At 45.1% G+C, this 25,223-nt stretch overlaps 1 protein-coding gene across 1 annotated transcript in view; it reads left to right on the top strand.

The window, feature by feature from the left end:
- SCO1 (synthesis of cytochrome C oxidase 1) overlaps positions 1-22,137 on the top strand; it is a 183,725-nt gene extending 161,588 nt beyond the window's left edge. Inside the window, exon 7 of the mRNA XM_069654498.1 lies at positions 21,592-22,137. Coding sequence (XP_069510599.1) covers positions 21,592-21,735 — 144 coding nt within the window. The 3' untranslated portion in view covers positions 21,736-22,137. The remainder of the gene's footprint in view (positions 1-21,591) is intronic.
- Positions 22,138-25,223: the final 3,086 nt, after the last annotated feature.

Genomic DNA, 25,223 nt, shown 5'->3' with positions numbered 1-25,223 from the left:
CTTCCCAAAAATCTGCCAGTTTCCCTGGCTTCCCTCTGATTGTTCTTCCAAGAACAATTCTGGTCACACAGAATTGGACATATTCGTGGTATCTGGATCTTGCATGTCGCTCATGCTCTTACATAGAAAGTGTCCTCCAGATTGGATCCCTTTCCAGTATGCAAGATGTCCTCTCCTGGCCTCCAGCCTACCCTCCCTGTGCTTGAATGCATGCCCCCTGAATACATGTATTCTGGCCAGCTGATCCTTCCTTTGGACTTACTATGAAAAGTGAAGTGTCCTTTAGCAAGGTTGTAATACACCTTTTCAAGAAGCTTTGCATACGGTTCCTGAATGGAAAAATAACCAAAGATGCAGTATTGCCTTACCTCATATACTTGGCAAAATCTGCTTTGCAGTTTTCCTCTGATAGGTCCATTGTAGAATGGGGGGGACAAGGCACACACCAACTGCAGATGTAAAACTGTATGCGCAAGCCAACCAGGCCAAAGTGTTTGCATCTCTGCACTTCCTGGACCAGTTATTTAAAGGTGGCATGTAGATTCAATTATCTTCTACAATGTGTCTTTTGGCCACAGAAAAAGCTCTGTGGCATCAGTCAGCAATCAAGCTACTTTTCCATAACCTCACCATCACAGGTCTCTCTTCTCTCCCGGCCCCGTACCGGATTGCACTCCTTCCAACGAGCAGTCTCTGCTGTACAAAGTAAAAAGGGCTTGTGGGTACTGTGAGAGGTTAGAAATTTGAGGCGGACAACTTTGTAAGGTTTTTTTGTAAGATGCCATTTTATAACGCTGGACATGTCCCTACCCTTAAGAGGCTTTCCCTGCATATCAAAATAAACTAAAGGAAACACTCTAATAAAAGGAATGTGTCCCTCACACTTGTACATAAAACCAACTTATACAAGGGGTATATGGCAATTGAAATAAAACAGAAATAAGTTATGTTCAACAAAACCTTGTAACTGTTTCTACTTACAACCCGAGTAAGATGCCGTTCCCCAGATTCAAAGCAGGATTTTCAAACAGTTCAATATTAAGTTCTTGTAACAATATTCTTCTTGCTCCAAAAAATTTCTCACTTGGACTTTCCAACAGGTCAAAAGAAATGATAACTTTGATTCTCCATTTGTATTAAAGAGTTCCACACAACTTACAATACAAAGTAGGTTTTTTTTTTTTTTTTTTGCAGCGGCAATGATTTGTCAGGATGAATTCAGTCGTTCAAAAGAGAACTCTTTATCATAGCTTTTAACCACACCACAGTATCTCCATGTCTTTTACCTAGTACACTCACCTGCCAGGCCTACCACTACAAGGTCCCTGCCCTGGTACACCTGCCTGCCAAGACTAAAGACAAACCCAACACTACTATTAGTAGCTCTGTGATTACGTTTGCTTCAAACAATTTTGTGAAGTCTTTTTACTTCCAACTACTTCAGTATGGACTTGTTCTTTTGGGAAGACAAACACATTGGTGCTGTTTGTTCCAAACTTGTTATTGCCACATGCAGTGCAGGTTGTGTTCCTCTACTTCTGGAGGTTTTCTATCCGAAGGGCTGCTCTCCTGCCACTCTTGTGTTCCCACTCTTACATCAAACAAATGCTGAAAAAGTCTTTCTCTCACACCTGCCCTTCTTGGGCTTTGCCAATACTTGTTTGGATCTTTTCCAATTTTTACCCTCTTCTCACTCTAGCCATAAGGTTCACCTCGGCTTGTTTCTTTATTGCCCTCTTGGTTTTGGCAATACAGTTCTTGTTAACTGGTTTTAGTATAGTACTTCCTGGGCTTTGGCAATTGTTCAGCCCTTTTATAAATATAACTGCAGTCTTCTTGCCTGCTCCCACAGTTCTCAATCTGTAATTTTAGCTTCTTTGTATCAGTTTGGTGTTTAACGTTGGTTGGATTCTGCCCCTTTAACTTCTTCTAATCAGTTTTGTATTCAAAACTATTGTTTGAGGCTAGCTAGACGATTACGAAGCATTCCGGGGTAACATAACGGTTAACTCAACTTGTGCTGCATATGCATCTGTTAGTGCCGTTGCCTCTGTGCCTTCTGCTTCTTCCTATTTACTCCACACAGTAAACTGCTATTATTTAGCTCCTGAGAGGAGCTTTCCCTGCTCCACAAACGCTCTGGTACTCGCTATTAGGGAGAATTCTCAAAAATGTGCTAATTCCCTCCAACTTACAGACCCCGTCCCCCCTAACCCCCAGAAACTTTGCTGGATTTTGCGGACTTGATTTTTTTACCTGGAGATTGTGACCTTTTTGGCCCACTCTTGTATTTTTTGTGTGAATTTTACCTCTGTTTCTTTTGGTTATGGAGTCTGACAAACTCCATAGGAATCATCTTTTACATTGTGTCGCACAGCACCTTCAGTGCAGTGGCACAGAGAAGTCTTTTAGATTTCCCAAGGTTTAAATATCTTCTCTGGGATCAACTACTGTTTCCCAGAATGGTAAAGTGAAATTGACTTTACTTAGGGTACACCCTATCTTACAATAGTGCTGGAGGGGTTGCTTAGTATCCCCTGTGTCTAAATGCTCATGTAACATTTCTTATGTTACCCTTTCCTCAATTGACTGGTTGTTGGCAGTGGTTTCGTTTTGAACTAACTTGGTTTGCATTTACTGCGACTGTTCGCGGCTCTGGTAAAGTAACCGCGGGAGCCATCTTTTTTAAAATGGCGTCCAGTCATCTTTGCTAAAATGGTGCCCGGTCTTCTTTTTTTGCCAGGTCTTTGTAGAAAGATCCTTCTAGTAAGTTTCTCTGGGCGCCAAACCAGGTTTGGTCTCTTTGTTCATTTTGCCTTTGGCGGGGTTTCTGAGAGAAACCCGCCTCTGGTTTCCGAGTGTCTGGGGTAGGCAGGAAGTGAGGGAGGTGCCAGAAACTCCCTGTGCTTAGTCTCCTAGGAGACCCAAATGCACTCTGTGGTGACTGGCTGGCTGTCCGGCAAGAAAAGCCACCCTACTGGGTGAGTGACAGCTAGGCTGGAATGAATGGAAGAGAACTGAATAAAAGGTGAGTCTCTTGTCTTGGAAGGTAGAGTCGACCACTGGACGAAGGAACCAAAGAAGAGCTTGCAGAGGACGCCTGCTGCAACTCCTGGATTGTTGGTTTGCCCGGTGAAGCCCTGCTGCAGTGACTACTTGCCAAGTTCGCATCGTCAGAGAAGCCCTTGCAAGGACGACTTCTCCCTTGAGTTGTTGGGACCAATCAACTCCAAAGTAAGCCACCTGGACACCCATCTCGGAGCTAGTTGAATTTCCTCAGAGTGCTGCAAGAAACTATATAGCCAGGGAGAGTGACACCAGATTGTGTGCATTACTTTAGAGTTGGCCTAAAGCTTTTGGAAGATCCTCATGACTCCCACAAAGCAGGACTGGCCAAGCCTGAGTCCCCTCAGCAGAGTGCAGGACCCCAGAAGCAAGGACAGTCCACCTTAACAGCCAGGGACTGCGCTTATTGCGATTTACTGTGCCACAAGGGGCTGACGTTTTAAAAGGCCACTGAAGTGAAGTTTGCTGGTTGCCAGTTTTAGTCCCCCGCCGTCCTCCCTCTTGTCCCCACGACTGAGGCCCAGGAACAGCAAGATCTGCAGAGCTGCACAGGAACAGAAGTCATCAGCTGCATCTTTTCTTCTTTACCAAGGTACTGTTAAACAAGTCTAAGAGAATTTACCTCTTACCATAGAAGTGCTTGTAACTTCCACAACTCACAAGTCTAATCAGCTTGTGGCCCTACATTTGATTCTTCTTTTCATCAAACACTCCTAAATACTTGTGCAAAGACCTTTCCATTCCTTACCAGGAGTACTTTATCCTATCCAAGACTTTTGCCCATTGACTTTGGCTTAGCCATTGCATTGAATGACTCTTCTAGTGAACTCTAAAAGTATCTGCACTGCTTTGAAATATTTGTGGTCTCTTGTGTTTTAATAAATTGGTAAAAGGCAAAGGTTATTATGAGTATTCTGAATGCCAATAGTAAAGTATTAATGTCCCCAGCACCTTTGTTGCTGAAGTCACCTGTGGATATAGGTTGTGTCTGGGGGCCATCCCAAAAGGACCTGGTCTGATTCAGAAACTCGGTGTACAGTATTGAAGTATATTTGTGTTACTATTCTATTGCTCCCTTCTGAAGAAGGCTTTATTTTTTTTAAAATTTGGCTTTTATTGGTTTTTAACAAGAAATATGAGCATACAGGTGGGTATACATCGCGCATTGGGCGAGACTTCGTTAGACTTTCCACTTCCACCTTAACAACATTTATCAACATTAACATTCCCTATTCCTGAAGAAAGCAAAAGGAAGAAAGAGTAAAGCAAATAAAGAAGAGAGAAGAAACCCCCCCCCCTCACCCCCCTCCCTATCCCTATCCCTTATGTCCACTTCCTTCGGGGCATTGGCATTTTGGGTCGTAATGAGCTGCGTGACGCGTCTCTTGGATCCTCTTACGAGCATTGTTCTCCTGTGTGGTCTGTGACACGCAAGGGTTGCCAGCAGTGGGTCTTTCCGTTTGCAATGGTTGGTAGCCTGGATCAGGGGCAGTTTCCCTGGTGGATCGATCCTTCCATGGTCAAGCGTGGGATGTATTTTGTGGCGAAATCGAGCCAGACTTCCTCCTGTCGCGCCGCTTTGTCATGTAATATGGCTGTTATTTTCTCCATATTGTAGATATTTGTAGCAATCTGTATCCAGTCCTTTTTGTTGGGCAGGCGAGGGGCTTTCCATTTTATCACAAGGGCAGGTCTTGCTGCAAGTAGGAGGGGAGATATCAGACCTTTCACTCTTGTCATTTCGTCCTCTTCTTCTTCGAGGCCAAACAGGATCAGGAGGGGTGACAGTTCCCTATTTATGCCTTCCAGCTGCTTGATCCATCCCAGGACCTCCTGCCAGTAAATGCGGACTTTGGGGCAAGCCCACCACATGTGCCAGTAATCGGCGTTCATCCCACAATGTCGCCAGCATCTAGGGCTGGAGGTCTGGAACATTTTGGACAGTCTTTGTGGGTCGTATTGCCATCTATGTAGTAATTTTATGGCATGCAATTTGTACTGGGCCGTGATTGATATTTTGGCTGGTGTTTCACATATTTTATTCCAGGCTTGCTGGTCGAACTCTCTGGCAAAGTCTCGTTCCCATCTTGCTTTGAGACGATAATTAGGTGCGTTGTCTTTGGTGATTAGGGCTCTGTACATTCTTGCTATTAGGCCTTTGGAGGTAGTAGTTGTGTCTAGGATCATTTCAAAGGGCGTTAGTTCTCTCTGCGTGGTCTCCTTCCATTCCTTTCTGGATATGACGCCTTTCAGACGTAGGTACAGGAAAACTGGTATCGGGTGGATCTGGAGGGCCTCCTCTAGTTCCGTTATCGAAATGAATTTCCCCTTTCTCCAAAGCTGACCGACCCTTTCGAGGCCGGCATCAAACCAGGATTGATATCTAGCATGTTCCGGGATCTCTTCTCTAATTCCAGGGGACCAAAGATGGCTCAGTGGCGAGGGCCATGTGGTGACTCCTAACATTGCTCTCCCCTTCCTCCATATGTTCCACATCGTTCCGAGTATTGGGTGGTTGCGCAGTTTCTTCGATAGCTTCGATCTGAGGACCCATAACCACTCTGCCAAAGTCACATTGCGTAGAACGCTGCTGTCTAGTTGGACCCATTGGAGGTCTTTCCTTTCTCGCAGATGTGGGATTAAGATCCTGAGCTGTGTGGCCTGATAATAGCGCTCTATGTCCGGTAGGCCAACCCCTCCTTGCTCTTTCGGCAGTATTAAGACATCGTAGGGGATTCTGTGTTTCTTTCCGTTCCACAGAAAGTGTAGGATGGCCTTTCTGGCTTGCTTGAAGAATTGATCCGGAACTGTGATAAGCAGTACCTGAAAGGGGTAGAGAAACCGCGGGAGGGACACCATTTTGATCGCATTCAAGCGTCCCATCCAAGATATTGTTAGCGGTTTCCATTTCTTGAGATCGGTCTTGAGAGCCTCGAGGAGGTGGGGAAAGTTGGCTTCGTAGAGGCCGTCGAGGTGTCGCGTTAGGTTAATTCCCAGATATCTCAATGTCGGGCCTCCGACAATCAGCCCAAGATGCTCAAGGGCGCTCTGGTGTTCCGGCGATGGTTCATGGAGTGGAAAGAGAGTAGATTTGGATTTGTTGATTTTAAATCCCGACAGTACACCGTACTCCTCTATTAGCTGGATCGCTCTCGGAACAGAGGACGTTGGGTTTGACAGGTGGAGCAGCATGTCGTCCGCGTACAAGACTAACTTATATTCTTTACCGTTCACCTGAATTCCTTCCACTGCAGGATCAGCTCGTAGCATTACAGCGAGAGGTTCTAAGGACAGTGCGAACAGTATCGCCGACAGAGGGCAACCTTGTCTTGTACCCCTGCTGAGGGGGAACCATCGGGAGAATTGGGCATTTGCGGAGACCGATGCTTTTGGAGACTTATAAATTGCTTTGATCCCTCGTCGGAGTGTGGGGCCTAGGCCTATCTTTTGCAATGTGGCCTCGAGGAATAGCCAGTTGACTCTATCGAATGCCTTTTCTGCATCAATCGAAAGTAGCGCTGGGTTGCTCTGTGAAGTTTGGGCCTCGTGGATTAGGTGAAGGGTTTTCCGGGTGGAGTCTGCTCCTTGTCTGCCTAAAATGAAGCCTACTTGATCGTTGTGGATTATTGCAGGCATGTGTGACTCCAGTCTTGCAGCCAGGGTTCTTGTGTAGATTTTGGCGTCAATGTTTAATAGGGATATTGGGCGGTAGGAGGCGCACAACTTTGGGTCCCTACCCTCCTTGGGGATGACTGTTATCAGCGCCTCGGAGAAGGAGTCGGGTGCCACACCGGAAGATAGGATGTTGTTGAATAGGGCAACCAGGAATGGGAGGAGGGCATCCTTGAAGGTTTTATAGAACCCTGCCGTGTATCCATCATTTCCGGGGGCTTTCCCCGTTGGGAGCCTCTTGATAGCTTCTTCGATTTCCTCTGCCGTTATGGGGTCATCTAATGTGAGTGCAATATCCGTTGGAAGGGTAGGCAAGGGTGCCCGCTCCAGGTATTCAGTTACAGCTTCCGTGTGCAGGGGGGCGCGTGCTGAATATAGTTTTTCGTAAAAGTCGGCAAAAGCTTCAGGGACGCTGGGAGAAAGTGGTTCGTCAGAGGTCTCCTTTGCTTGAATCGTGGGCACCCACCTCTCCTGGCGTTGGCCTCGTAGTCTTGCGGCAAGCAGGGCACCTGCTTTGTCCCCATGTTCATAGTGCTTCTGCTTCAGATGCTGTAGCTTGCGCGCTATGCTTCCCGCCTCCAGTTGTCTTAATTCCTCTCTCTTGGCGCTGGCCTCTTTAATCTTTCGTGGTCTATCCTGATCGGTCGTCTGTGCCGCGTGGTCCAGTTGTGTGATTTCGTTGCGGATCCTGTTTTCTATTAGTTGTCTCTCTCTTTTTTTAGCTGCTCCTTCTCGGATAAGTAGTCCTCTCCAGGTCGCCTTGCCTGCCTCCCAAACTGTGTTCATAGAGGTTTCCCCTGTGTTATTGATCGCAAAGTATTGGGTAATGTCCTGCTCTAGTTGTTCTCGAAAGATGGGGTCCTTGAAGAGGGTTTCATTGCAGCGCCATTTGGAGCTTCTTCGCGGCAAGGCCATTTGGTCGAGGGTGACCGTGACCATATCATGGTCCGACCAGGAGAAAGGGTTTATGACGGCTTCAATCATCGCCTCAATGAGGTCAGCGGTTAGGTATACATAGTCTATTCTGGAGAAGGTTGCATGTGGCGCTGAGAAGAAGGTAAAGCCAGTTCGGTTGGGGTTGGCATGTTTCCATGCGTCGATGAGGTTGTAGGCGGTCATCATGTCTGCGGCTAATGGGCGTCTGGGACCGGTGAGCGGGGGCGTAGAGGAACGGCCCGATTGTCTATCCTGTTCCGGGTCCATCCACGTGTTCAGATCGCCTCCGATAATTACTTCGCCTTCTGCTTCGCACATGATTTTAGGTATTATCTTCTGCAGGAATCTGTCTTGGCCTGTATTGGGGGCGTATATTGCCACGAGGGTTACAACCGTGCCTTGTATGCTGCCCACCAGGGCTAGTGCTCTACCGCTGACGTCCGTCCACGACTTTAAGAGTTCAAATTGAATCTTTCTGTTGATTAGTACGCCAACTCCTGCCTTCTTCAACGGGCCGGAGCCCCAATATTCCGATCCCAGCTTGGCATAGAGAACCTTCCTCTCCTCTCCCCTGCTATATCGAGTTTCTTGCAAGAAAAGGATGTCTAGTTCAGCCCTCCTGAACTCTCTTGTCACCAGTGATCTTTTGGTGGGGGAATTAAGACCCTTAACATTCAGCGTGCCGATTTTAAGTTTACCCTGCGTGTCATTTGATTTATCATGTCTGTATGACATCAGTGCGTCTGTGGAGTTTCTTTGCATCGTCGCGAAGCCCATTGTAAGAAATTGCCGTATTGGAAGTGGCATTATATGTGCCTCTATCTGTCATTTCCCATTTCCCTCCCCTTCCGCTTCCCCGTAGGGTATTGGACTTCATACCCATCACCCTCTGTTCCATCGCGTCGATCTTCAATCCTGCGGTGAGGGTTTGTAACTGTCCGTGACGGCGTCCGAGTTGGACTGGATGTGAACAACCGGTCCACTGTCGGACCACCAGTGAGGGTCGTAACCGTACGACCCCGTTAACTTATAGTATCGAAGTAACCTTTTTGAGCCCCCACCCCCCTCTCATGTAATTACATAACAAACAACAGTGTGTCAAACAACAGAGATTCCAACTTCGAGCTATCATTTTCTATGATACATGCGGTTTCAGGAGTCAGTCATCTCCGGGATCTTCTTCTTACTGGACTGGCAGTTTCTTCCCCGTGTGGCAGAACCGTGAGCTCGGGGGTGCGATGATCTGTTAAGTAAGTGGGTTCCCTGCCAGGGTCTTGAAAGCCTGATTCGTCAGGATTTAGCGCTTGAACCAGTATGTCATTGGTTGTGTTCAGGTGTGTCGTTGGGCCGCCTGTACTTTCTGGAGCCCTTTACTCGTTTTCTTCTCGGGCCCTGGAGTTCCCAGCGTGGCCTTTCCTGGGTTGATGTTCCCTGAGTCCCCTCTTCCGGGGCCTGTCCGAGGAGGTCAGCAATACATTCTCGAATTTCTTCTTCAGAGCGTAGTAGGAATTTTCTGGTTCCGTGTTCAAACGCGAGGGAGAAGGGGTATCCCCACCTGTATCTCGTGCTCTGCTCTTTTAGCCATCTCGTAAGGGGACCACATAAGCGGCGCAATGCCAGTGTCAGTGATGAGAGGTCCTGGAAGATTGTAATCTGGGCTCCCCCAAGTGTAAGAGCGCCTCCAGACCTGGCCTTAGCGAGTATCTTCGTTCTGTCCTGATATCTATGGAACCTGGCCAGGACTGATCTCGGGCCTCCTGGGGGGCCGCCTGCTCTGTGGATTCTCTCGGTCTTGAGTTCATCAATGTCTTCATCCGCAGTCAGGATTTTGACGATGTCATGTATGGTTTGCTTGAGGTCTTCTGTCTCCCCTTCCCTCTGCGGGATTCCGAAAAACCGTAGGTTGTTTCTTCTTTCTCTGTTTTCTAAGTCGTCTATCTTTAGGCGAATCTCGTCCTCCTTCCTTTCTATGTTCCGTATTCTGAGCTCCATTTGGGTTTCTAGAATGTCAATAGAGGCTTGGTTATTCTCGACCCCTTCGAGTCTCCCCTCGATATTATCTATCCTTTGGGTCATCTTATACATTTTGCCGGCGAGATTGGCGCCCATGTTTCGAATTTCGGTTAAGAGGGCGGCGATATCCCCCTTGGTGGCTGCTGCACCCGTTTCGATGGCTTCTACCGACATCGTTGATCTAGGGTCGGGAGCCTGGGCTGGCGGTGTGTAGGCGTATTTGGCAAGCTTGCATGGTATGTTCATGGAGGGCTGTCCCACGAGGCGGCACACGCCCCTGGATCGGGGGCCTTACCCTCGGAACCACTGTGATGAGAGGCACTTGGTGGGTGTCGAAGAGTACCCGGGTGGTGGTGGTAGTCGTGGCGTGGGTTCGTTTGGCGGGAGTGGGAGGAGGCACACGCCCTATTTCCAGGGGCTCTACCCTCCGCACTGGTCAATGTCCCTCGACTGGTTCAGCGTCTTTTCGGGGGGTATTGGGCGTCGGCGTCGTCCTGTAGCAGGGCACTAGCGGAGGTGTGTGGTTCCTAGTCTCAGGGCGAGGATTTGAGGTGCGGATGCTGGAGGGGGGCAAGCGCCACAGTGTGATGCCCTGTTTTCCAATTGTCGGGCCTCTTGTGCTTATTCCGTTCTGCTCGTAGCTTGGGGCCGTTCCAGGAGAGGGCACACGCCCCAGGAGTGGGGGCCCAACCTTCCGCCTCCCCTGTCACGTGTTGGCGATTATGCTGCGTGGGGGGCGACCGTGGATATGTAGTTGTGCTCCACCACGGGCAGTATAGGCCGCGATGTTTCCCTCCACTCCCGTAGGTGCGCGGGTCTTTTGCAGCTGGGCGGGCGGCGCGGCTTCGTTGGAGCCCGCGTTGCAGCCGGTGCGTGAGCTGGTGGGGCCGCGGCGCTTTCACCAATTTAGGGCCGCGCGCTCCAGTCAGAGCCTGGGGGGCTCGGGACTCCTGCTTGTGCGGGGGGGGTCCTGTCCGTGCGGCTATTGTCGCCTAAACGGGCGGAGCTGGCCTCCGCCGGGGCGGTGCAGTTCGGGGCCCCTACGCTTGGGCGGGCACTCACCTCTACGGGGCCGATCCCTGGTAGTGTGGGATCGGCCGTTCGAGGAGTCCGGGGGGCCGACCTTCCACACGTTCCGGGGCGGGCGGCGGTCCGCCGCTTCCCTCTGCGGAGCCCCGGTGCCGCACTGGTCTTCCTCGATGAGGGGCAAGGTCGGAGTCCAGCGCCTTGGGCCGCGGCCTTCTCCCGTGTCTGCGTCTCTGCCGGCGGGGGGAGGTCGATTCCTCCGAAGTTTTCCTCGTGAAGGAAAGGGCCGATTTCGGCCGGGGTTTCGCCAGGGGGTGGGGGGGCGCTTCCAATGGCTCTGGGTGTCGTTGTTGGGCACGGGGGGGGGCCAAAGTGGGGGCTCAATTCACTTGCAGGGGCCCGTGGGTTTGGAGCTCACACGGAGGCTGGCATCATCCGTGCGCCCCCTGGTGGCCAGCCTGAAGAAGGCTTTATAACTGACTGATAAATAAATGATTAATTGTTTATGCAAGAATCCTTGAGTGTAAGAGTTTATTTGAATACCTGTAATTGTGAATCTTTGTAACTCCACTCACATTTCCCCTCTTTAGATAAGCCTGGCCGCTCAACACGGTACCAAAACTGTGTAGTACAAGCTTATACCAAAGGTTGGGTTTCCTATACCTGTAGCCCTAGTTGTTGTAGTGTTCCCAGAGGGTCTGCAATCAAACTTTGCCTAACACTCGCCTGCCACCAGAGCACGAATTACACTTGGGGAAAGCTTTTGAAACTCATGCTTCCCCCTGCGCCAGCTGTGCATTCAGGGTCATCAAAAGTGGGAATGTTTTTCACAGCAACACTTCCCGCTGCACACCCTCTGCATAGACAGTCTTTAAGTTTGAAGACTCTCTCTGGACCATTATCCGGTGTGGCTATTGCAGCGGTTCCGGTGGCTCTGCTTTTCAGCTTCCTCTGATGCCACTGCAACATGGAGTCACTGCAGACACTCCACGTTCTATGAATCCTAATGGCCGCCACCCACGGGGGCCCTTTTATATGCACAAGGCCCTCTCAGGTGTGGGTCATTAAAATCACTTGACTGCACCTTGCTGTCTAGTGCCCTCACATCCCTCTTCCTCGTCCCTGTACTCTGGACATTGTGGGACTTGAAGTCCCTAATGTGAAAATTACCTTTTTCTTTCTGCATCTTGTATTTAAATGTACTTTGTGTTCTGTATTCTGTTTTCAGGAGGAAATTTAAAAGGAGTCAATGATCGTTTCGGAATCAAACGAGAGCTGTCTTTTTCAGAACTTAAGATGGTTATGTTTTGATGTGTATATTTAACGGTCTTTTATTTGCTACGATAGTTCTTACTATTATTGATGTGGCTAACTTTTTGGGGGGAGCTGTATGCCTAATGAATGATGGAATATGGCAAGTTTCGGAACCCCCAGACTCTGAATAGCTTTAGAAAAAGAGATCTCTCACCGATAACAAGCCATTACATATTCTGACATCTCTTCCTCTGAGGAAGACAAATGCTGCTTTTCACCCAACTGAGTCCTCCTATTCCCCTTGGGGCCCTTCTCCTCCCAAGTGATTCTCCTGGCTAATGCCACCCTCAGAGTTAGGATCAATTAGCGGCTGCCTTCCCCTGGCCATGTGGGAGGAGACTTTAGGTAGGGTCTTTGTGAGGACTCTTCAGGATTCATCACAGTACTGTTTAAACAAGACGGACCACGTTAGGAAAACTAAACCCAATTTGTTCACTACATCCCATTTGATACAAGGCTACTGGCTTCAAAGCACACTGTTCCGGGTTTGATAGTTTTATTTAGCTTTATTCAGCACCAATTGTTGCCAGAAGGCTGAAAGAACCCCACACTGTGAACACCAGCCACAGCTGGATAACTGATAGTTTCCCTTTGCTGACATTTGCCGATTAGCATCATGGAGAACACCTTCTCTTTCCAGGGCATTGCTTTCTGCAAGTCCTGCCTTTGTGAAATCGAATAATGATGCAACAGTGCTCTGTTCCTTTCCTATTTGTTTGTGTGGTCCCTAAAATTAGTATCAGAGTGTATCATATAATCCACTATCATTGTCATTCCCACATCCCTTGTTTGGAATGTTGTTTCCTGTTCTATATATGTGTTTATGATTAACAATTAGTTATTTGACTTTACTCCTAGTTCTTAATCATGATCATCTTCATCAGATTCATAAACCACCACCCCTATTGATCTCTATGCCAGGTCCTATGGAGACAGCTGGTAAGTGTCTAGCTTTGATGAGGGCTTGTGGAAACAGTCTTTTCAAGAGACTGGTAAAAGCAAAGGATTAGTTAGTTTAGTATTTCTTTTTCATGGAGAATTGGCAATGCATTGTGTAGCACTGATTTCTGTGAATGTAAAGGAATACATGTGAAGGTGAATTATCCCTATTATAAAATATGTTCAGGGATCTGGCTCATGCAGGAATATTCATGTTTATGAATATGAAACAAATTTGTAGAACTAGGATTCCAAACCAGTCACGTTTTCTTCTGGTCTTTATATCTGAAGGCTGAGGGATGAGTGCAAGCATAGTTTGGTTGGTCTCCTCTCCAGGGGAGGGAAGATATTCTGAAAAACAATTTTTCAATCTGTGATCTTCCCCCACCTACCTCCTATAAAAGGCTCCACTCACTGTAGATGCCATAAACTTGGTTAGATGAGTTTAGCTTTCTTAGGGATTACATTGGAGGCCAGTCCACTGCTACCCATTCTATGAACTGTTGGGTATGCCACAACCTTATGAAACGTTACCCAAGATAACTCCTATAAACGTCTCCTTGGTTTGACTGTTTTTTCAGGCATTTCTTCTCCTACACTGGCCCTGTAAACGGGATGTTTACTCCCGTACAATGCCTACTGCTGTAAACAAAGGATCAATATTTGCATCACCACCAGCGGTAGAGTTTTTGGACTTTCAGCTCCAGTGAATCTCGGACAGCCCCCCTGTCCATTCAGTGATGCAATCACAAAACTGAATTCCACAACTAGAACACTGGTGAGTGTCAACCAGATGTGCAAACACTAACCGGAAAAAGACAAAAAGGCCGACAAGCTGCTGATTGTATACCACCAATGTGTTCTTTGCTAATTAGAGTTTCAGCTTCACTGTCTCTTCAAAATGTCACTCCCAGTCAAACATTATGCACCTATGAAAAATGTTGGTCTAGCTGTGCACAGATTGAGTCTCTGGCACTAAACCACCAACAGCACCTGCCCACGTGCCTTAACTCCGGGCTACTTGCGTGAGTCTAGCCAGCCCACCTAAGCCCTTAGCTTGCAGGTATCCAGTCACTATATCTAAAACATTAGAGTGTTAAATTTCAGAGTGGACCATAATACCGAAAAATACCATGAACATTAAATAAAGGGTTGGGGGTTAAAATGGGTCGGGATGGGGTTGGGGTGTTGTTTATAGGCGTAAAGAAACAAGGGGCATGGGGGAAGACACACCCAAATAAAAAATATATATATTTTTGGTATTTTGTCGATGCAATTTACCACTCTAATTGTTTTTGGTAAGATCACATATAACCACCTTACAAAATGCACACAACCATCTTAATAAATGAACCCTGAGAATCTCCCACACAGACTTCATAGGGCGTTCCAACCGCAAAGCGCATTGAGGCCATACAAATGGGGTTAGGTCGGTATATAAATGACGAGTACAATAAAATAAGTGCCCCATTATCACAAAAAAGATCTTACTCTATGGGATTGGTGATTGAGTGGATGATCTTGCAATTGATGGCCCATTTAATTTTCTAGAGATTTGCTTCAGCATTCCTCCAGTCACTATAGAATCTAGTCCTCTACATCAGTTGATCTTAACTCTCATCCCTGTTATGCTGATATTGTTGGTTACTTTTAAGGAAAAGTATTTTCAAAGCAACTACGATCATGTGATCATAAGTCCAATTGTGAAAAACAAAATCTAATTTGTAACTGTGGACCTTTTGCGATTCTTCCTCCTTGTTCAAAACCTCTTATGGGAAATAGCCACATATCCCCTGCACACATTTTGTCTTTTTTTGGTTATTTTCCATTCAATTCTTTGGACTCTTATCACCTTATTTTGGGCAACAGACACATATTAAAGTTCTGTACTCTTCTAATCTTTCTGCACACGTTTGTCTACCTCTAAACAATCTGCCATTGGGTGGCACTTCATTGTCTAATTGCTCAACTCCTCCAAGACCTACCTCCATGTCTCCAAAGCCCCCTCTCCTTCACCCAGCTCATTTCAATCTGATTTGATCTCCCCACTCTATAAAGGCTTGCAACCTTAGGGTCTTTTTTGACAGTGACTTTATGGAGAGCTGTGTTCGGTCAGCTCAGTGTCATGAGCAATGGTCATAATGTTGCATTCGACATTGTGGGTCATACAATCTTCCTTTTTAGAATCTGGTCTGATAATTGTATTCCCAAATTTGTATTTGCACAGCCAAAGCCACCACATTGTTTTCTCTTTTACCAAGTGGAAGATTGTTCATTCCCACATTAACTCTTGGATTGATTGTGCAAACTTACTTTATAATTTTTATTTATTTATTTTTTTTGCTGCTCCCATACAAAAACTATTAAGACATCCAAAATGCTGAAGAATGGCTTCTTTTTGGGCTACGAAGGTGTGATAGCGGACCAGTTGTCTGTTTCCGTTGGTTACTGGAGGCATTTTAAAGCATTTGTAATTCACAATTTTTTACAGGACCAACCGTACCATGCATAGCCAGGAACATTATTATTCCATCTGTTCTGAATATTGGTTCAATCTCTGCATGTTCCTCCTTGTCTGTATGTCATTGGGATCGTAATTGTATTGCCTAGTTAGAAATTAACAAACCTACATAAAATATAATTAACAAAATCTGCACAGGTGCAAGACAGCAATCTTCAACAAATATACACCCCCGAGGATAAATCGTATTTGTCAAGCGCTATTTCAGTTGCTTAAATACTACAACGCAGAAGAAAATAAGGCATATACATATTCTAGGCTGAACTGGAAACTAAGAGGTTTACGATCCATCACCTATCAAAAAGAGAATGGTGATAGGCTCATCATATGTATGGCTGCAAATAGAAACCACATTGTAAGAGTATGGAAGTTGAATATGTGGGTCTACAACAAGGGGATGAAGTCCAAATAATGCGCTCAATTGACCAAGGAAGGAGAACGTAAGGGTCAAGGACGGAACCTTCAAGGAAGCCAACACAGAGAACATAGGTTGAGAGGTGGTAATGTTCCACGAGATGGGAAGCACTTGTGAATGTTTAGTGGAAACTCTGTCAATGGCACTGTCCTGCATTGCAAGAGTTTGATCCAGGGTTGTGGTTGAGGGATAGGAAGGGTTTGATGGTACAAGAGCGGATAGTGGTGGTCGGAGGGTAACCGGTGTGCCAGGTTAAATTCTGAAGAGGAGCAGAAGTGAGAAAAGAGGACCTGAATTTAGCTAGGCAAAGTTTTGTTTAAATTTTCATTTAGAAAGGGAGGAGAGATGAGAGGGTAGACTAAGGGAAGGGCAACCGTGATACTGAAGTATAGTGGCCAGAAGTGGAGGAGAGGTGAGAAGATGAAAGTGAGGCTGAGATAAAGGCATGGTCAACTAAGCTTAACTTGCAAATGAATGGGTAGATTTCTACAGTGAGGCAAGGGAGTGGTCTTAGTAGAGAGTCAAATTCTAGTTGGTGAGTGAAGGATTTTGTGGTGGATTTAGTCCCCCCCCCCCACCCCATTGAGGAATGAGTTGAGGTCCATATCGGAGTAGTTGATAGTCTTGGGGACAATAAATCGAAAGGATAGTGAGAGGGGTAAGGGAGTCATTGGGAGACGTTGAATTCAAATGAGACTGATAGAAAGCTAGAGGAAATGGGACAGATTGGTGAGTCTTGTTAATCATTAGGCTACCATCTTTGACTGTCAGTGTGCCAGACTGCCGGTGTGGCGGAGTCATGAGGGGTAAACGATGTGTGGCATTCGATTGGCTTCAAGATGGAGTTTGTGAAAATCGGTGATTAGTAAGGAAAGGGGTTTGTTTTTAGATTGAGGTTGGGAGGTGAGTTGGTTAGATAAGATTAGAATAGCAATGCCTTTCATGAGGACTTTTTCTCGAGGCATGAAAGGGCAGGAACATGTTTGGGAGAAAGGTGAGGGGAGATGGTCAAGGAAGAGAGGGTCTGCAGAACGTCAGAAAGATGTGTAGTAGTGGATGGAAAAAGAGGCAATTTGAAGAGTAAGGACAGAGTATGGTGATCATGTTGCATTTTAGTATAATTGGCGGTGGGAATGGTTGTCCGAGCTCAGAATGGAAAAACAATCGTTTGAGCAGGACAATGGGATATTCAAATGTGGTTAAAGCTAGACTATGGATAACCAATATTGCAGACTACAGACCAAAGGGACGTTGTCCATGAACAGGGCTCGAAATTAGGATTCGATGAGCAGGAGTGAAGACCAGCTTCTGTGTGTCGGGCATCACCCAGTAGGCAGGAGCTACTCCTGGGTAACCAGGAGCACTCGCCCAGCGCACCGCAGATTTAACATCCACATGAAATACACTCCTCCATTATGATCCATAATGTTAAATGAGTCCTAATTTGTCTTTATTAACATTCTAAAATACTCGAAGTTAATGTTACATTTGCATGTTTGTAAGGCATCGGTTTTGAGAGCCAAAGGTAGCTCCTGGTTAGCTTTTGGTTTCAAGTTAACCACGCTCCCCTAGCCTTTAAGCAGGAGCCAAATAGCTCTCAGCAATTTCAAACCCTGGTTAAGCATGCAGTTGAAGGGTACAAACAAGGTCACAGGTGAACCAATTGCAGTTATTCCATTCGAAGCAACTGTCCTAGGCAACCATATACAGTCCTAGGCAATGATTTGGTAATGGTGAGGGAGTCAGTGAAGGTATCAGGAGAGCTATTATGGGGATGAGTCAGCCATGACCCAATTACAAGCACTAATGTTAGATTGTTGCTAGTAGCCATCATGGATGGATGATCGTTATGGTGCTGAAGATGCACGGTGAGAGGCACAAAGACCTACCATACCCTAACCGGGCCAAAAAGGCCATGGCATTGCACGCCTTCCAGCTGTAGGAACACTGCTGTTCAGGTGGTAAGTAGCAGTCCTGTGCTAAGGGGAACCTATCCCAAGGCTGCCTGATCAGATAGCTACTCGTGGGAGCCAAGATTAGGCAGTTACTGTAACAAGTCCCCAGCTAGTGACTCCTGACCCAAAGGGTGGGGGAGCAAAAGCTTCTCTTGAGGTGTAAATGGATCCAGAGTGCAGAGGAATCGTCTCACATTTTAATTTAAGCTGATTAGAAATAAATCCTCAGTTTCAGATTGCGTTGTGCGACTTGTCCCTTTGCTGCTTCGGACCGTCACCAGTGCATGCTTACATCAACAGTCCCACTTGCTCAAATGCTTGCTCCTGTTGCAATTCTTTCTTTTGAGAAGATCTTTTTCTATTTTGTTAGTTTGTAGAGCTTTGTTCGTGTTTTATGTGGTTGTCCTGCTCCATGTATTTTGGGGCAGACTGATGGACTCTTTTAAACTTGTTTTGCTGCAATTTAGGCTTGGTTGGAATTCATCCAGTCCTTGATGCAGGCACACGCTGATTTAAGATGAATATTTACAAAATTAGTATAACTGCGAAGTTTAAAGTAGAACTGAGTCAACAGCATAGCCGTGAAATCCAATATTCTATGATTAATTACAATCTCTGAACGATCTAACATGATATGGTGGAACCCTGGGGGGGGGACACTATATTTAATGGGAATAGGCTGTTTGAACAGATTAGCTTAAGTCACACAATGGGCTCAATCTGGTAAAAAAAGATTAGAATCGTTACTGTTGACAATCTCACTAGCCACAGAAAGGTCAAGCACAATCAATAACGAGTTACAATGTTGAGTCCACAGAAGGTGCTCGCAGACATACTATAAGTTGAAACCCAGTTTGATGCAAACCTAGGATTGAGTTCGTCCTACAAAGGTTTGAAGCAGTAAAATAACCACCTTCTCCAGAACCTTTGCAATGAATGAAATGTTAGAAATAGGCCTTTATTTACTGATATTGTCGGGATCAAAGGTGGACTTCTTCATTAAAGCAGTAACCCAAGCCTGTTTGAGACTTTGTAGGAATTCACAAGTTTCAAGGGATTTCATAATTAAGGCTGTACTGGTGGGAGCCAGTTACTGAATACTATCAATGACCGCGTTTGAATGGCATGCGTTAAGGGGCAGAAAGCCGTATACATGGAGGTCGGATGATGGTTAGGTGTGCAGAATGGTGCAATTGTCAAAGGGGTGAGCTAGGATATCTGAATCACCCACCGCCTCGCAAACCTCTGTCCCCTGAACGTTTTGGCTCTGTGGTGCAGATAAGGTCAGCATGTTTGAAAAGCTAACACGATCCGGGCAAAAGGTGTAATGGGAGGAGGTGGGCAGCAGGATGGTAGATGGCTTCACTCTCATTCCTGATGCATTTCAGGGTTCTCTCCTTGGACTCTAGCTGAGAGGCCATGCATATTCTTGAACAAGACATTTGTTTTTGCAACTTCCTAATGTCCCTGGTACATTTAGATGCCGCTTTCCACCGAAGCTTGTCATTCTTTCCTCGTATTCAAGTTTCATCTTATCCACTGCTCCAGAAGTTTTCTCTATTGATATGTAGGTTTGCTTGCTATTCTTTTGGATCAGCATTGACACTCTTAATGCAGCAGCTTTATAATTAGTAATAAAAAACAAAAATCATGCACTTAACTGCCGGGAGGCCTAATGTTAAATACAGTTGGTGATTGAGCAACAATAAGCTTGAGATGGTTGATGACATATAAAATACCTATGTCTTGACATCCTGTCCAGACCGAACAAAGGATTTTTATTGACACCTCTAAGAAATAAAGCCCATCATCTTAGGTCCCAATGGAAACATTTCAACAGATTGAGACCCTTGTTGCCAGCCATCAAAATGTTTGAATGTAAAATGATTCCTTCCCTTATCTATGTCTTAGAATCATACCATCTTTTATTAGACTTGTCACCACAAGAAGGTGTTATTTGGAGAAGTGCACTTGCTTCACCCAAGGGTAATCTGATGCCAATCATTTGTTTTGAGCTGGGTATGTCCTCTGCTAATATGCGACTCGCTCAGAAGTAGCTCTTGCTGTGCAAGAAATTAATCTGCGCCTCCTAATTCCTTATTTGAAAAGTGTAACGTGCATCTAAAGGGAAAGAGAAATGTGTATGTCTAGAAATGTGCAGCGTTTATAACGACACAAGACTTCTCCTTTGACAAAATGATCAGCAACTTACAATGGCACAAAAAACACCAAAGCAAGCCGATTGGTCTGACTTTTTCTGAGATAAATATACAAGGCCTTTCCCATTTGAAAAACAACTTACAAAGGTTTGGGAGTAATGCCTACCTCCATATTTCGTAAAGTTTCCTGTACCTCGTTTGAGACATCCACTATTGAGGCTCATATTTAACATCCTTACGACCAGGGAGAATACTTGTACAACAAACTGATCCTTCTAATGCTAATTGCTGATTCTGTTCAGTTCTATAGAGAGCTTGAAACATCTTGTTTTAGATTGTGGGGTTTTAAGCAATTTACCCATGTTTCTTGGGCAATTTGTACATAATCCCACATGTTTTAAGCGAGTCCCTGTGGGAACAGATTAATCTGGTTCATTCTTTGGCTCTTACATTTGCATTGTTAAGGTTTCTGCAGAGAGAGAATCTTATTCATATATAAAAATAAAGTACCACTTATCTTCAAACAGGATCCTTCCACAAACATCTGCTGAGTGTCTACGATGGAAAGATTTACATGGTTATTAATTTTCAAGCACAAGCACTTTAATATACTGTACCTTTTTGATTCCTTGATGTGTATCAAGGCGACTTCTTGAAAGGGATTTAGAAGTGATGCAATTATTTTCCTTTTTTCTTTTCTTACCTGCCATCTATTGTCGATAGTGTAATTTTATTGTGGGAGTATTTATTCTGCTGTATAAAGTGTCTTTTTTATATTGTTAAAGGTGTATCTAAATTGTTCAAATTGTGTATGGTTTAATTTAAAAACATGAGCACAAATAAAAATAATTTTAAAAAAAATTATGTAACAACATTAAACAGAGATCCCTTACTTTTCTTTGGTGCAATGTGAATGGACTGGTCAGTTTATATTGATGAAGCAACCAATTCGGCAATGGCTCTTAGTCTCTAACATCATCTTTGGACTAGTTGCAAAACCCTTGCTATCTTGCTTTCTCTGTGTATCAGATTGAAATGTTCTCAGTAGGATCTTCTTGTGCCAATTAGATTCCTCGTTTGCCTCTGTCTCTCTTCCCAACTGTCTTCGTTCTCTTCATTTTGTTTGCGTGCTGATTTGTGTAATAGATGGATGATCTCTTTGTTACCTTAAATATCTTGCACATCCTAGGGTTAATGTCTTTGATTGCCCCTCCTTTGCAGTGCTTATTAGCGGTAGAAAAATAATTCAATTTTCACTATGTGTATGTTATTTCCTGAGATCACTTGTAACTGCTTTCCTTTGCAGTTGCATCTTAACAAAGGCATCTTGTCAGGAGTTCAGATGGGTTTTATTTTGGGTATGAGTATATCTGTGAGCTTTCCTTTGTGTGCCCATTTGCATCCACAATGAAACTTTTGTATCATTTAACCCTAGTCCACATGACTGTTGTGTGGCACTTTATTTGCATTTATATCAATGACATTATTTAAATGTCAAATGAGAAACTATATTGGAATGAAAGAGGACACGTGTATGTCAAATTCATGCCTTTTTGATATTTTATCTTTTGACAGGTGGACCATACAATCATTATGTACTTGATTGGACCGGATGGTGAATTTCTTGATTACTATGGGCAGAACAAAAAAAATGCAGAAATTTCAGCTTCAATTGCTTCTCATATGAGAAAATTCAAACAAAATAAAATGTCAGGCTGATTAACCTTAAGCTATATCCTAAATTAGAATTCTATTTCAGAGGTAGCAATTGCTGAATTTGTTCTGGGAGATGAATGATGGACCTTGGCAAGTGAATACTGCACTCCACTGTTTCTTCCGGGAAGCCGACGACTCATTTCTTTACTCCACGCTTGATGTACACTTGACTTGCGATCTAATGTCCTGTGCTTAGAAGGGAGATGCCATGTAACAGCTGTTAATTTGCATTGTTTGGGACCACTTATTCTGCAGAAAGACCAGATTTCCTTGGAAACCGGTTTTCAAAATATTATGTAAGCTTAAAACAATTTTTGTAGCGAATACCTGCAAGATGTGTGATATCAAGGATTAATAATAAAAAGTGGATACATGTTTTTTCATCAAACATGTGCCAGAATACTATTTTTGTGAATGTTGTATTGTTGGAAATAAGCATGTGAAATATAAGCATACAAATTTGATTTAATTTCTCTTGGTGATTTGGCAGTTGTTTTCTTTTAATTTTTTTGATCTTTTCATAATAAAGTGTGATAAAGAACCTTGCACAAATACAGAAAAGCATAAACCACTGCATTGTTGAAAAAAGATATATTTTGTACTGGGAGAAATAGGCAGGTGATTTTTTTTTTTTTTTTTCAGGGACGAAAAACAGCAATAATTTTTACTAATTGTTTTTTATATAAATTAAAAGGAGAAAACCTTGTCTCGCTCTTTTAGCCATCATTTAGAAGTAGTGCCCTATAAAACCTTTCATTTGTCACAGAATGACTGTGGTGTTTTTGAAGCATGTTTAATGTAGTTTAGAGTCAATGACAACATGGTAAACTAAGTAGGTATTTGCCCAATTACAGAAACCGAAAATGTCAATTTCCAATAGATTGTGTCTTGGGTATTCCTCATCTTTGATATACGTATCTCGCCAGCTTCGGAAAACATTTTCTCGGCAGAGGGTGCTGTGCACAATGTTGTGGCATTGATGTCCCTCTAAGGCCGACGTGGCTTGTCGATGTCACCAGTAGTGTAAGTAGCTCGTACTGCGCCCGTTTGCTTCAGTTACATTTTTCCGATAGCTTTGCTTTGAGTAATAATGGTGCGCTTTGTTTTTCTTCTGAAAAATGACTTCTTCAACCCCTTCTTCCCCCTAAGTTGGGATTTAGAAAACATGTCACGGGGCGAAGATGTAGATAACAGATCCTCACTGTGTTTGCCTTTTGGTGTTTGGGTTCCGGCCACCAGACTGACGACTGCGAGTTCTGTCAGTCTATTACTGAAAAATCTCTCCGGGAACGCAGAGGTAAATTGGCGGTGGGGAGGGAAGCTTCGAAGGCTACTTCGAAGAAGTATGAAAAGTCTTGAGTTTAAGGACTCCACTCTGCATAAACATTCAAAGAGGACCTGGTCGAGGAGTTGGTCGAGATAATCTTTGTCTTCTTCGTAGAAGGTGAAGAAGAGACGCCATAGGTCTCGCTCTTCGTCATCGGATACCTCTACAGAGGTTAGAAGATGCCCGACTAGGTCGGATTACACCAGTAAGTGGAATGATTTTAGGGTAGAGCTGGTGCAGATCTTTGAGAATGCATCCTCAAGGCCCTCAAAAGTGTCACACAAGAGCCATACCCCGGTTGCTCCTTTGGACGACTCCGGAAGGTCAGAAACTACTTTGGTGAAGACAAGTAGTAAATAGGAGACTCTAGATACTCGACCAGACTAAAAGGTGTCGAAGGTATCCACTTGTGAGTCGCGTCAGTCTGCGATACCGGCGAAGAAGCAAACTACGTCAAAACCTTTGATTTTGTCAACCCCATCGGCTCTGATTGCTTCAATGCCAAAATCGAGAGCTAATTCTACCCCTTTATCGAAGAAGCCTTCGCCATTGATGGAATCTTCAGTTACATTGAAGCACATACCGGTTCAGAAGAAAATATTCAAACTTGTACTGAAGAAAGACCTTTTTGTCAATGTCCTCAATTTATGAAGAGGAAAGTGCTTCAGATGAGGGCCTTTCTCTATTGGAAGTGAGGTTTGGCACTAGAGAGGTGCCTGAAGAGCTAATTGACCCGAAGTCAAAAATGAAAGATCTGTGACTCTCTCCACTCTGCCAGTGGTCTTGATACATCACCAGAGTTGGAGTTTGGTAAACTGATTCAGGTTATAGAAACCTCATGAGCAGGGTCACTGAATACATGGGTTGGAGAAGGGCTTCACCAACTTTCGAACAGGATGACATGATGGGCATCCTGGACCAGGGACCCCAAAAAAGACCCAATTTGACCTTTTGATAAGGCCCTTCAGAGGAAGGTGGTAGCTAACTGGGAAGCTCCACAATCGAGTCCTGATGTCAACAGGAACTTCTCTAGGAAATGATATACCCTCAAACAGTGACACTGACTATCTCAGTAAACCTCCTATGCCTGTGAGTTTGGTAGTCCAGGCTGCGACTTTGACCAGACAGTCTGCTTATCCCTCTATTGCCCCGGATAGAGACGATTAAAAAAAGTGGACGCATGGCCTTCAAAGGTTTTTTCCTCGGGCAGTATGGCTCTGAAGTCCACTAATGTTACTTGTACCCTTGCTAGTTTTACATATACCCTGTGGGACTGTTAGCTTGGCGGCTGATCATATTCCAGAAGGCCAAGAAAGGGATGGCTTTCTGCAGTTAGTTAAGGATGGCAAGGAGGTGATGGGAGAGTGTCTCCAATCAGCACTGGGTACTGCTGACGGCATTACCAGTTCCATGGCTGCAAGCACTGTACTACGCAGATTTGTGTGGTTGAGAAAGTCGGGGTTTGCACCGGATTTGCAGGCCAGGCTGCTTAGCATGCCCTTTGTTGGCTTGAGGTTGTTCGGCAGAAAGGCAGATGAGTCTGAAGAAGCTGCATACCTCCAAGGCGGAGGTTAAGTCCCTTAGCACCTCATTTGGCAACCTCAACAACCTTATTCGGGCTGGTCTTCCTGGAGCGGTTGTTCTTTTCGCTTCTGTTCCTCAGTTGGTAGAGGACCGGCCACACAAAGAGGGCAAAGAGGATTCCCTTTTGGTGGACGAGCAAGGGGTGCTAAATCAGCCCCAACAACGGCATCTTTACCCTCAGCTGCCTCTAAGCCACTCTGAGGCCTTGACGAGACCCTGGTTGGAGGCAGAATCTCTCAGCATCTGAACGAATGGCGGGGCAGATGCTTGGGCACTGGAAACAGTAGCTCCAGGTTACTGCCTTCCTTTTCTAAAATGGCCTCAGGATCATCCACCGGGAACCAACTCTGTCAAAATTCCAGATCTGCTCCTAGTGCGGCAAATCTTAACACTGCTAGAGAAAGGTGCAATCGAACAGGTACCTGTAGCGGAGAGGAACAAGGGCTGGTATTACATTTATTTTCTGATTCCCAAGAAGGACAGAGGATTGAGACCCATCTTGGAAGAAACTTGAACAAGTTCCTCAGGAAGGACAAGTTCAAGATGTTTACCCTTTCTCAGATCCTTCAGGCTCTCCAAC

This window comes from Ambystoma mexicanum, chromosome 3q (assembly GCF_040938575.1).
Source record: "Ambystoma mexicanum isolate Mex_15411 chromosome 3q, UKY_AmexF1_1, whole genome shotgun sequence".
NCBI classification, from domain to species: Eukaryota; Metazoa; Chordata; class Amphibia; order Caudata; family Ambystomatidae; genus Ambystoma; species Ambystoma mexicanum.
This window is presented reverse-complemented; position numbering and strand designations above follow the sequence as displayed.